Source organism: Ranitomeya variabilis, chromosome 8 (assembly GCF_051348905.1).
Source record: "Ranitomeya variabilis isolate aRanVar5 chromosome 8, aRanVar5.hap1, whole genome shotgun sequence".
In the NCBI taxonomy this organism is placed as follows: domain Eukaryota; kingdom Metazoa; phylum Chordata; class Amphibia; order Anura; family Dendrobatidae; genus Ranitomeya; species Ranitomeya variabilis.
Window position 1 is genome coordinate 183245524 of NC_135239.1, and position 12749 is coordinate 183258272.

The 12749-nt window shown below is 48.3% G+C and overlaps 1 protein-coding gene across 4 annotated transcripts in view; it reads right to left on the reverse strand.

Moving 5' to 3' along the window:
* PHF2 (PHD finger protein 2) overlaps positions 1-11552 on the reverse strand; it is a 219989-nt gene extending 208437 nt beyond the window's left edge. For 3 of the 4 annotated variants that reach the window (XM_077277997.1, XM_077277995.1, XM_077277993.1), the window contains exon 1: positions 11181-11552. In XM_077277997.1, coding sequence (XP_077134112.1) covers positions 11181-11278 — 98 coding nt within the window. In that variant the 5' untranslated portion in view covers positions 11279-11552. The remainder of the gene's footprint in view (positions 1-11180) is intronic. The other variant, XM_077277996.1, reaches the window with a different exon arrangement.
* Between the last annotated feature and the right edge of the window lie 1197 nt (positions 11553-12749).

Genomic DNA, 12749 nt, shown 5'->3' on the forward strand with positions numbered 1-12749 from the left:
AAGTAGCTTCAACTGTTGTGGTGTGACGACAGCGCATGCCGGGGTAAGGCAGAAAACCAATCTTAGTCTTATCTGCAACCTACAGATGCATTAACATGGACGTATATATATCTAATTTTATAAGTTAATAAGCGGTAGTGGCACAATTTTGATGGACAACATGTCCAAACAAAGAAGCAAGATATTGAAGCCTGAAATGTTCATCGAGAACCCACTCTGTACAATCCATGTATTTTGGCTTCACCTCTGAGAAGACCACCAGCCAGTGCAGTGGGGGCAATACAAACGTACACCGCTGTCTCACCGTAGTGATAGGAGAGGAAACCCGATATAGAAACACATAGCATCCTATCATACAGGATCGACCGGTATGACTTCAACGCCAAGAGGATGGACCCATGGCCATGTGGATTTTGGGGCGGTTGAAATGATTAATTTCTTTGGAGATCCCATTTTATGTCAACAGTGAGGTTATCAAGCCAGGAATTGGATGTCGGGACAAGACTTTTCAATGAACATGCCAACTGTGCAGGGGTGATGTGACCAAGCATGGGAGGTGCCCACAGAAGGTGGCTGACCAGGGTAGACAACCCAATTAAAATGTGAGATTAATTGACACTGCTTTATGATTTCACCATAACACATTATTTAAAGGCCTCCCTCAAATAAATCAAGTGATTCCCCTAGCCACAGGATAAAGAATAACTTGCTGATCACTGGGGTCCGACCTCCAATGATCCCAAGATAGGGACCCTAAGAAAGGGGCTCTGTGCAACCCAGTCCTTTAGAGCGGTGGTGTGCATGCATGGCCTCCACTCCAGTCATGGTCTAAGGGACTTCCAAAACAAAAAGCTGAGCGTAACACTCGTCATAGACCACAGGTGAACACAGACTGAAAAGGGCCCCTGTGCAAGAATAATAGGCTCTTTGCAGCCTGAGAAGCTCCTAAACATGCAAAATTGCACCTGCTTTAGAGGCAGAAATGGACCCCCTTACCTCTTGAGCCCCTGTGCTCCAATTATATTGTCCGTCCCTGCCATAGACCATTCAGGACTGGGCTGCAGAACTCCTTTCTCAAGGTGACCAAAGCCCCCATCTTAAGACGATCAGTCCTATTCTATGGACAGGGAGGGGAAAATCACTTGATTTTTGGGGGGAATAACCCTTTATTGGGTAATCGAAGTATCTAACAATTGCTTATGGAATGGACACAGAGACCCCCATGAGGAGGAGAGGAGTTCAGATATAAGAATAATTGCACTCATTGTTTGATGAGGAGGATCAAAGTAGTAGTAAAGGGTTTTTTTTTTATTATTTCTTTATATTGCTATTTCCGACAAGCATTTTATAGCATGGGACTAGATTTCACTACAGCTAAAACTATCAATGTAACAAGATAGTCATAATGAAACTGATGAACCTGCAAAATCAATTAGATCTTCAATTAAGGATGTCCCTGGGTTCTAGTGAACAGGTAGGAGAAATCATAAGTAAATCGCAATCATACGGATAAAAGACGTGTATGTGGGCATAACGGGAGGTGTCATAGCAGAGCGGAGCTGTCCATAATCGTAAATCACCGCAGCCACAATCTCACTGCAGAATACACACAAACAGGTTTTCTATGGTGGTAAAAATCCTGGAGATCCCTGTAAGGCTACGTTCATATTTGCTTGGCAAAACGCATGCAAAAAGCATTGTTTTGTGACGCATGCGTCCATTTTTGGCATGATTTTTGGCGCAAAAAAAGTGCATCATGCAGCGTCCTCTGCGCCCTGACGCTTGCGCCAAAAAAGACGCATGCGTCACAAAACGCAAGACAACGCATGTCCATGCGCCCCCATGTTAAATATAGGGGCTCAAGACGCATGCGTCGCTATGCGACGCTGAACCTGCGCCCGACGCAACGCAAATGTGAACGTAGCCTAAGGAATATTAGCACAAATGCATTTTCTATTACATAACTTATGAAGAAGGGAAATGGTTAGAATTAAGTAATTAATTGGTTAAGCAATTTTCAGGCAAGAAAAACAAAAATTACATCTACAGAATGGGAGGAATAGAACTAAACAACAGCATGTGTAAAAAAAGGCTTGGGTATACTAATAGATCACAGACTGCAGCAGCAAAAAAGAGAAACACAGTTCTAGGCCGGTTTCACACATCAGTGGCTCCGGTACGTGTGGTGTCAGTTTTCTCACGTACCGGAGACACTGACACACGTAGACACATTAAAATCAATGTGTCTCTGCACATGTCATTGATTTTTTGCGGACCGTGTGTCCGTGTGCAAAACGCGGAGACATGTCAGTGTTCGTGGGAGCGCACGGATCACACGGACCCATTAAAGTCAATGGGTCCGTGTAAAACACGTACCGCACACGGATGCTGTCCGTGTGCAGTCCGTGTGCCGTGCAGGAGACAGCGCTACAGTAAGCGCTGTCCCCCCATCTTGTGGTGCTGAAGCCGCCATTCATTTCTTCTCTCCGGGAGCGTTTGCTGGAGAGAAGGAATGAATAATCATTGTTTTGGGGGGTTTTTGTGCTTAAAATAAAGATCCTTGTCACTACCCCCCTCCCACCACCTGTGCGCCCGCCCGCTGGAAATAAAATACTCACCCGGCTCCCTCGATGCTTCCTCTCAGCGCCGCAGCTTCTTCCTGTATGAGCGGTCACGTGGTGCTGCTCATTACAGTGATGAATATGCGGCTCCACCTCCCATAGGGGTGGAGCCGCATATTCATCACTGTAATGAGCAGCACCACGTGACCGCTCATACAGGAAGAAGCTGCGGCGCTGAGAGGAAGCATCGAGGGAGCCGGGTGAGTATTTTATTTACAGCGGGCAGGCGCACAGGTGGTGGGAGGGGGGTGGTGACAAGGATCTTTATTTTAAACACACAAAAAATAAAAAATAAATGATTTTTCATTTCTTCTCCCCAGCGAACGCTGCTGGGAAGAAGGAATGAATTCCGGCTTCAGCACCAGATGCAGGGGACAGCGCTTATCTCTAGCGCAGTCTCCTGCACGGTCCGTGTGGTACCCAGTCGGCACACGGGCGGCACACGGCTGCCGCACGTGTGTCACACTGATGTGCCACGTGAGCTCACGGACACGGATAACTCCGGTACCATATTTTCCGGTACCGGAATTATCTGGACGTGTGAGACTGGCCCTAGGATGTATTAAGAGAATCATAGAGTCTAGATCACGTGAAGTAACTATCCCACTCTACTTCTCCTTGGTCAGGCCTCATCTGGAATACTGTGTCCAGTTCTGGGCACATTTTAAAAAAAGACATTGAAAAACTGGAGCAAGTTCAGAGAGGAGCTACCAGTATGGTGAGCGGACTGCAAAGTATGTGCTACGAGGAATGGTTAAAGGATCTGGGGATGTTTCAGAAAAGAAGGCTAAGAGGAGATTTAAAGGGAACCTGTCACCCCCAAAATCGTAGGTGAGCTAAGCCCACCAGCATCAGGGGCTTATCTACAGCATTCTGTAATGCTGTAGATAAGCCCCCGATGTAACCAGAAAGATAAGAAAAACAGGTTATATTATACTCACCCAGGGGCGGTCCTGGTCCGGTCTGATGGGTGCCGCATTTCGGCGCCTCCTAACTTCATCAGATGACGTCCTCTTATCTTCACGCTGCGGCTCCGGCGCAGGCGTACTTTGTCTGCCCTGTTGAGGGCAGAGGAAAGTACTGCAGTGCGCAGGCGCTGGGCCTCTCTGACCTTTCCTGGCACCTGCGCACTGCAGTACTTTGCTCTGCCCTCAACAGGGCAAAGTACGCCTGCGCCGGAGCCGCAGCGTGAAGACAAGAGGACGTGATCGCAAGAAGATGGAATGCCCCAGACCGGACCGCGACGCCAATCGGATCGGACCGCCCCTAGGTGAGTATAATATAACCTCTTTTTCTCATCTTTCAGGATACGTCGGGGACTTATCTACAGCATTCCAGAATGCTGTAGATAAGCCCCTGATGCTGGTGGGCTTAGCTCACCTTCGATTCGCTTTAATAGCTGTCTACAAATATCTGAAGGGCTGTCACAGTGTAGAGGGTTCATCCTTATTCTCATTTTCACATGGAAACATGAGAAGCAATGGAATAAACCTGATAGGGAGAAGATACAGATTAGATATTAGAAAAAACTTTTTGACAGTGAGGGTGATCCGTGAGTGGAACAGGCTGCCATGAGAGGTGGCGAGTTCTCCTTCAATGGAAGTCTTCAAACAGAGGCTGGACAGACATCTGCCTGAGATGGTTTAGTGAATCCTGCATTGAGCAGGGGGTTGGACACGATGACCCTGGTGGTCCCTTCCAACACTAACATTCTATGATTCTAAGTCTCTCGTCCTATTAGACATTCACTTTGCTGCTCCAAATTTTTTATTGATCATAGTGGAGAAGGATGCCCATCCAGCGCGATTATTGGCGACCGTGCAGATCCTAAAGTTAGTTATAGTATATCTTACAGCAGCGACACTATAGATCTGCCCGATCTTACCAAGACCACACATCCCCTAGTACTGGATTGTGCCGCTTTCTTTAACACCTTCCCTACCACTCACTTATGTGTTTTCGTTTTTGTTTGTTTTTTTCTCCCCTTTCTTCCAAAAGCGATATATTTTTTTTTTCTTCACTGACATAAGAACTTATTATTTGCAGGGCAAGATGTAGTGTTAAATAAGGACATTAAATTTGAACATAAAAAACAAAAAATTAGGAAAAAAGAATTCCAAGTGTGTTGAAATAGTGAAAAAAATGCAATTCCACCAGTTTTTGTTTGTTTGTTTTTTCTTCTTTTCATTGTTTGGTAAAAATGACCTGAAAACATAATTCTACAGATCAACAGGTTCATGGCAATACCAAATAGTTTTTATATGTATACACTACTCAAAAAAAAGTTAGGGCCTTCGGGTGAAAAATTTGGGATGATCCTAAAATGCACCCTGACCTTTTCAGGTGAACTTATTGGGATCTTCCCTAGACTTTTGAATGCATGTCAAATTGTTCAATGTTTCAGGACTTTTTGCACAACTTGCTGTTCTTGCGTTTAATGGCAAAATTCACAACAGTTGTTTGATCCATGAATCGCCCAATAAATCGGGGGTCCAATTAAAATTGGTATTAAACAGTTCTCCTCATCACGCGGCTCACATTTTGACATCATGAGATCAAGACGACACCTAAAAATTGACCAGCAGGACCTCGCCATTGTGAGGCCTCAAGAAGGATGTTCTCAGATGGAAGTGGTCACTGAGCTTAGAGTATCAGAGTCATCTGACCTCAACCCCAGGAACAGATGTCATCTTCTTGTATGGGCCAGGGAGCATCTACTCTGGACTAGTGGTCCTCGGTGCTGTTCACTGATGAAAATCGATTCACGCTGAGCAGAAATGATGGCCGCCAACGATGTCATAGACGTCAAGGACAGCGCTAGGCATCAGCCACTGTCACCAGATGAGCTCTTGGTGGTGGTGTTACAGTGTGGTCAGTGTGTCTAGTCATACAGAACTGCCCTACAGAAAAATCTATGAAGCCCAAGCTGTGGCCCGTGGCTCGGATTTATGGAAGTACAAAGAAGCTAAAATTCGGAATAGTAGGCCCAAAAAATGGTTGCATGATGCGATTGCTCCATTTAAATCATTGACAGTGGTTAATGCAAACTCTGATCACGGCAAGTGATGGCTGTATAATAGCAGGCACCTGCCGGATATGCATGGGTCACAACTCCTTAGCTTGATAGCCTCATCCAAAGTGTATGTTTCCACCTTTTTTCCACCCTGAAGGAAGAATCAGACGGTCGTATAACTCAGATGAGGATCACAACGCAACGCTCGGACTGGCCTTCGGCTCTCCCGACCCAAGTATGACAGCTACATCTCCCGACCCAAGTATGACAGCTACATAGAAATACATGCCGTCACTCTCAGGTCGAGAGAGCCGCCAGCCAGTCCAAGCATTGCATTGTGATCCTCATCCGAGTTATAAAGCCATATGAATCTTTCTTGAGGCTGGAAAAAAGGTGGAAACATACATACTTTGGGTGGGGGGTATATGAATCAGGCTAAGGAGTTGTGCCCCATGCATAACCGGCAGGTGCCTGCTGTGTTATACATGCTGTCACTATCAGATCGGGAGAGCCGCCAGCCAGTCCCTGAATTGCGTTGTGATCCTCATCCAAGTTATACAGCCATCTGACTTCCCTAATGGTATTTTCTTACATTACAGACTCCCCTTCCCCGTTTTACTACCTAAGCACTTATCTCAAATCTTTGCATTGTCCCATTCCGCTCGGAAATAAGCAACATGTATGTTACTACTGTCCCCGGAGAATATCCCTGCACACTGACACCGTTGCAATAAGGGGTGACCATTCACACTGATGGCATGGCGATTAGATATTCCATTAATGTCTGATCGCTGGGAACCCCGCTGATGCATATAAAGTAGGGACTGTGGAGGACTGAAATAGATCTCTAATTACGCCCATGAACTATATGAAATGGCGACATATATTAAGGTAAAATGCTTCTCGGATTTTAGTCTCTGGATTTCCATGCCATGAATAACATAGCTTAGTAAATAAAATCCCATCACGGCTCACGGACACAATCCTTGACACTGGAAGATGCCTCCTTTTCCACAGGACGCGGCAGCTGCTGTTCCCTACACGTCGCTGCACGGGCAATGCACCATATCTGACTGCCGTAGTCGAGCGCTGCACGTAATGGGGGCAATTGCAATGTCATAGGGAGCAATCATCAGGCATAGTAGTCATCCGTGGATGGGTCCGTACAATGGCAGTCACGATGAATGCAGGCCGAACGAGCGGCCGCAGCGTCACTTTGTGCCTAATTGTCGGTGTCAAAGAAAATGGGAGCAGAAGAAAGGAGCGGGAGAGAAGCACACTGACATCAAAGAGCTGCTAAGTCCTTCCCGATTTCAGAATAGTGAGGAGTTCAAGGGTTAAAGCACTAGCTTAAAGGGGGTACTTTTATCCACATGTGGGTAAATGGAGAGAGGCTACAGGATGGGGTGGGCAGGGGACCCTCATCTATCCTGCCCTAAATGTCAATTAGCCCTTTTAAGCCCCTTTTTCATAAGCCGTTGTTCACATTTGATCGCATCCCTTATGTGGACATTACAGCCATCATGACTAAACGAGGGAACGATCACAAGAGGCACAAGGGCTGCACCATGTACATGGACCCCAGCGAGTGCTGGTCAACGGGACGGATCATCGATCGGCGCTCGATTCAGACAGAAAATCTCCCAGTACAAAATCGGCCAACGAGGGAAAGTGGCAATTGTCGGCCCGTGTAAGGAGGCTGGCGATCACACAAGGTACAAGCTAAACACTCGATCAAGTTCAATTATTTTTTTTATGAACAAAAGAAAAATCATCAGTTATTAGCAGATGCGCTGCCAATAACAATACTGTATATGGGGGTAGAATGGTCGTACTAAAAATCATCGTTATCAGATGGGCTGCCAATAACAAGATACTGTATATGGGGGTAGAATGGTCGTACTAAAAATCAATGTTATCAGATGTGCTGCTAATACGATACTGTATATGGAGGTATAATGGTCGCACTAAAAATCATCGTTATCAGATGTGCTGCCAATAACAAGATACTGTATATGGGGGTAGAATGGTCGTACTAAAAATCATTGTTATCAGATGTGCTGCCAATAACACGATACTGTATATGGGGGTAGAATGGTCATACTAAAAATCATTGTTATCAGATGTGCTGCCAATAACACGATACTGTATATGGGGGTAGAATGGTCGTACTAAAAATCATTGTTATCAGATGTACTGCCAATAACATAATACTGTATATGGGGGTAGAATGGTCGTACTAAAAATCATTGTTATCAGATGTGCTGCTAATACAATACTGTATATGGGGGTAGAATGGTCGTACTAAAAATCATTGTTATCAGATGTGCTGCCAATAACATAATACTGTATATGGGGGTAGAATGGTCGTACTAAAATTCATTGTTATCAGATGTGTTGCCAATAACAAGATACTGTATATGGGGGTAGAATGGTCGTACTAAAAATCATTGTTATCAGATGTGCTGCTAATACAATACTGTATATGGAGGTAGAATGGTCGTACTAAAAATCATCGTTATCAGATGTGCTGCCAATAACAAGATACTGTATATGGGGGTAGAATGGTCGTACTAAATTCATTGTTATCAGATGTGTTGCCAATAACACGATACTGTATATGGAGGTATAATGGTCATACTAAAAATCATTGTTATCAGATGTGCTGCTAATAACACGATACTGTATATGGAGGCAGAATGGTCGTACTAAAAATCATCGCTATCAGCAAATGTGCTGCCATTAATATGTGACTGTATACGAAGGTCGTACAAGCGATCGTCCTCATCACTGTGGGCATATGACCAGCTTGTATACAGCCAATAGGCGGATATAGGCCATTAGTGTTGGCAATGTATCTGGAATTGTATTTTAAGCATGTAAATTAACATTATACGATTAAAGGGGTTGTCTGTGGAAATGAAGTCCTCACCGATCTACAGAGGACCGGCGAGAACTTATTGATCAGTGTCCGTCCAACCGATGATCAGCAGAATGGGGAACTTTCGTCCCTGTTAGACTGGATTGGCTCCATTCATTCCCTATAGGGCTACACTTGATTTTTTTCACGCAGCCCCATAGAGAATGCGTGGAGCGCCGGTGTGGCGTCCAACCTGTCTCTCCATTTGGTAACAGTTCCCCAATATGCTGACTCCCAGTGGTTGGACCCCCACCGATTGGGAAGTTATCACCTACTAGATGGTAGCCCGATTCTAACGCATCGGGTATTCACCTATCCTGTGGCTGTACTGCTCAATCGTTTGTTTTAGCTCCCATATAGCTCTGACCTTCAGTGTACCCAGTGCTGTACGTACATACATGGGGGGAGACCTGTCAATCAACTGCAGAGGGTGGGGAGAAGTCAGATGTGAACAGTGAATGGAGCAGAGACACCACAGCGCCATAAACTGTTTAGTGGCTGTTCTCGGGTACTGCAGCTCTGCTCCCATTCACTTCAGTACAAACCGAGCTGTAATAATATTATCCTTTCTAAACCTCTCTCACCGGGCCGGGATAACAGATTGATGCTGCAGGGAGGAGAAATATGGAGGCCGCCGTTTGCCCATACTGGGCAATGGTAAATTCACAAAGAACTCGCAAGAAAAAAGAACAACTAAAAGTAAGTCGTGACTTGCACTAATGCAAATAACTTTTTCCGTACAAGTAATATGCGCATGTGGACGCGCCTTGTGCCGGATTCACACATCCCTGGTTATGGGCAGCAATGCACGGACCGGCGGCGGGTCTCCAAGGAAGCCGTGGAGACTTTTCATGAATCACGGAGGGGTGAACGCAGCCATCTCCCATTGGGGGCCTTATATGGCGGCTACAGTATAAAGAAAGTAGAGTATACGGATTCTATGGACTAACGTAGTCGACTGTGGTCACGTTCGTATGGTCGTATCAAAAATTACGGAAAAGACCGTGTTCCCGTCCACGTGCCGGAGATACCTTTACGTTGCATGCATTACTCCGGACCATATAACAGATCAAAGTGGCGCATGCTGCGGGGGATTTTCCACGAAATCGGCTCACACTGGCTAGAAGGGGTCCGTATGCTGTATGTGGTGCACGCGGACCGATTCTATGCCCTAAAGTAGAGGTATACTGAGACACGGACGCCGCGCCATGAACGAAGCCCCTATGGCAGACATGATAGGACTATGTTGGGGGCTAGCGGTGTCCGGCACGTCAGCGCCATCCATCATCTGCGTCTTGTGAGCCCGCACCAACGTCCACGGCCCATCTCCAGGCGGTAAATGTGTAACCCGAGGCAGGAGACGTTCCGGCACAATCTACAAGCCAAACATCAACATCAATAAAACCGATCCCGGCAGCAAACGTCGTGATTCATAGGAGCTGATGGGACAGTGCGATGTGGACGAGCTAAGGGTTAAACCTGAGACGATGAGAGTAGCTGTCTTCATTTTCAAAGCGAAGACGACACAAGCGTGAAGGAGAAATCAGCGCAGCGCTGCCCCTGTTCTCCCCGGTGTGGGACCACAACAGCGCCCGCAGGTGCCACGCTGCTCTATGGTGCATCCCGGCTCACACCTCACCATTTGCTCCCTATTTCGGCCTGGGCGTCCTTCATCCTTCGGGCACATCTGGCCGCCGCTGGGTACGGTCGGGGCACTCGTCTCCACCAGCAGAGGCAGGAAGCGGTTAATGGAGCACAGGCTCCTTATTGTTCGCCTGTCAATGAAGCGGCAGCGCGCGAGCAGCTGATCCCCAGTCCCTGCCACTAAAGCCATTCACAGCGGCCACATTTCCTCCTGATGGTGCCGTCCGCAGCGCCGGGCGACCATCCTGCCCTAACACAGCGCTCCTCTCCTCCCGCTGGGGAGCCGGCGCCCCGGGCACTTGCCCGTTAGTCCCCCCTAACGTAGAACTTCTCACCGCCGTCAGGATATATTGATCCGATCCATTCTAACCCCCTCCGTTATTATAATCCCGGGATAATCTATAGGACGGCGGTTTATATCCTGATGGATCAATCCGATATCACAACAATCCGCCACTATCGCGACTGTCGACGAGATATAAAGTCACAGAGGTGGGTTGGGGCAGCCATGGATGGTAAATAATGATACTATGTGACAACTCCAGGGGAGAAACCCAGATAAAAAGCTGCAACAATGTAACAAGCCAGCAGTAACAATAGGAGCAGCCGCCAGGGCAGAGACAGGCAGCAGAGCGAGGAGGAAGGAGCGATGGAGGCGGCGGCAGCAGCACCACAGAAGACGGCGATAGTCGTCAGGAGGAGGACGGGAGCGCGACATTCTCCAGCACCGACACGGTTAATGCCTTCCTCTGCCAAAACAAGGCTTATGTCGCGACAAGAGAGCAGCGCATCGCGCCCGGGCGCCAGAACATGTCAGGGGATCGCGACATCCAGGGCGCTGCTGTCATCCCCCGCCCGGCCGGGAGAAGTCCGGCAGCGCACAAAAGACACGACATGACAATAAGCCCCACAGTCGGCAGCGGCAGCAGCAGCAGGCCGGAGACACCCGGCGGCCGCACACCCCACACCCGCGCCCTCCTACCTGCCGTGGAACCAGTCCTTGCAGGCGTCGCACTCGATCATAAACCGGGTCACGTCGTAGGGCAGGCGGCAGATGCAGTACACAGGCACCGTCGCCATGTTAGATCCCCGCTCACAACAACACTCCCAGGGAGGGACTGACAGGACACCGGGGAGGGAAGGAGGGCGCACGGCGGAGAGGCGGGAGGACGAGCCGCCCCCGGGACTCCGGATCCGGACACAATGCGGGCAAAAATGCGGGAAACTTTCCGTGGTCTCTCCCCGAGCTCCTCCCGGATCAGAACGAGGGAGGCGGCGGCTGAGCGGGGCTCGGAGCGGGGACAGGCTTTGTCTGTGTGCCCCCTGGTGACGGCTCCACACACCGAGGGCTCCCCTGTATAGGCTGCTAACCGGGGATAACACCCTGTATAACCGGGGATAACACCCTGTATAACCGGGGAGAACACCCTGTATAAGGCTGCAAACCGGGGATAACACCCTGTATAACCGGGGAGAACACCCTGTATAAGGCTGCAAACCGGGGATAACACCCTGTATAACCGGGGAGAACACCCTGTATAACCGGGGAGAACACCCTGTATAAGGCTGCAAACCGGGGATAACACCCTGTATAGGCTGCTAACCGGAGATAACACCCTGTATAACCGGGGATAACACCCTGTATAGGCTGCTAACCGGGGATAACACCCTGTATAACCGGGGAGAACACCCTGTATAAGGCTGCAAACCGGGGATAACACCCTGTATAGGCTGCTAACCGGAGATAACACCCTGTATAACCGGGGATAACACCCTGTATAGGCTGCTAACCGGGGATAACACCCTGTATAACCGGGGAGAACACCCTGTATAAGGCTGCAAACCGGGGATAACACCCTGTATAAGGCTGCTAACCGGGGATAACACCCTGTATAACCGGGGATAACACCCTGTATAAGGCTGCTAACCGGGAATAACACCCTGTATAACCGGGGATAACACCCTGTATAAGGCTGCTAACCGGCGATATCACCCTGTATAAGGCTGCAAACCGGAGATAACACCCTGTATAACCGGGGAGAACACCCTGTATAAGGCTGCAAACCGGGGATAACACCCTGTATAAGGCTGCTAACCGGGGATAACACCCTGTATAAGGCTGCTAACCGGGGATAACACCCTGTATAACCGGGGAGAACACCCTGTATAAGGCTGCAAACCGGGGATAACACCCTGTATAACCGGGGAGAACACCCTGTATAAGGCTGCAAACCGGAGATAACACCCTGTATAACCGGGGAGAACACCCTGTATAAGGCTGCAAACCGGGGATAACACCCTGTATAAGGCTGCTAACCGGGGATAACACCCTGTATAACCGGGGAGAACACCCTGTATAAGGCTGCGAACCGGGGATAACACCCTGTATAACCGGGGATAACACCCGGCTGCTAACCGGGGATAACACCCTGTATAACCGGGGAGAACACCCTGTATAAGGCTGCAAACCGGGGATAACACCCTGTATAAGGCTGCTAACCGGGGATAACACCCTGTATAAGGCTGCTAACCGGGGATAACACCCTGTATA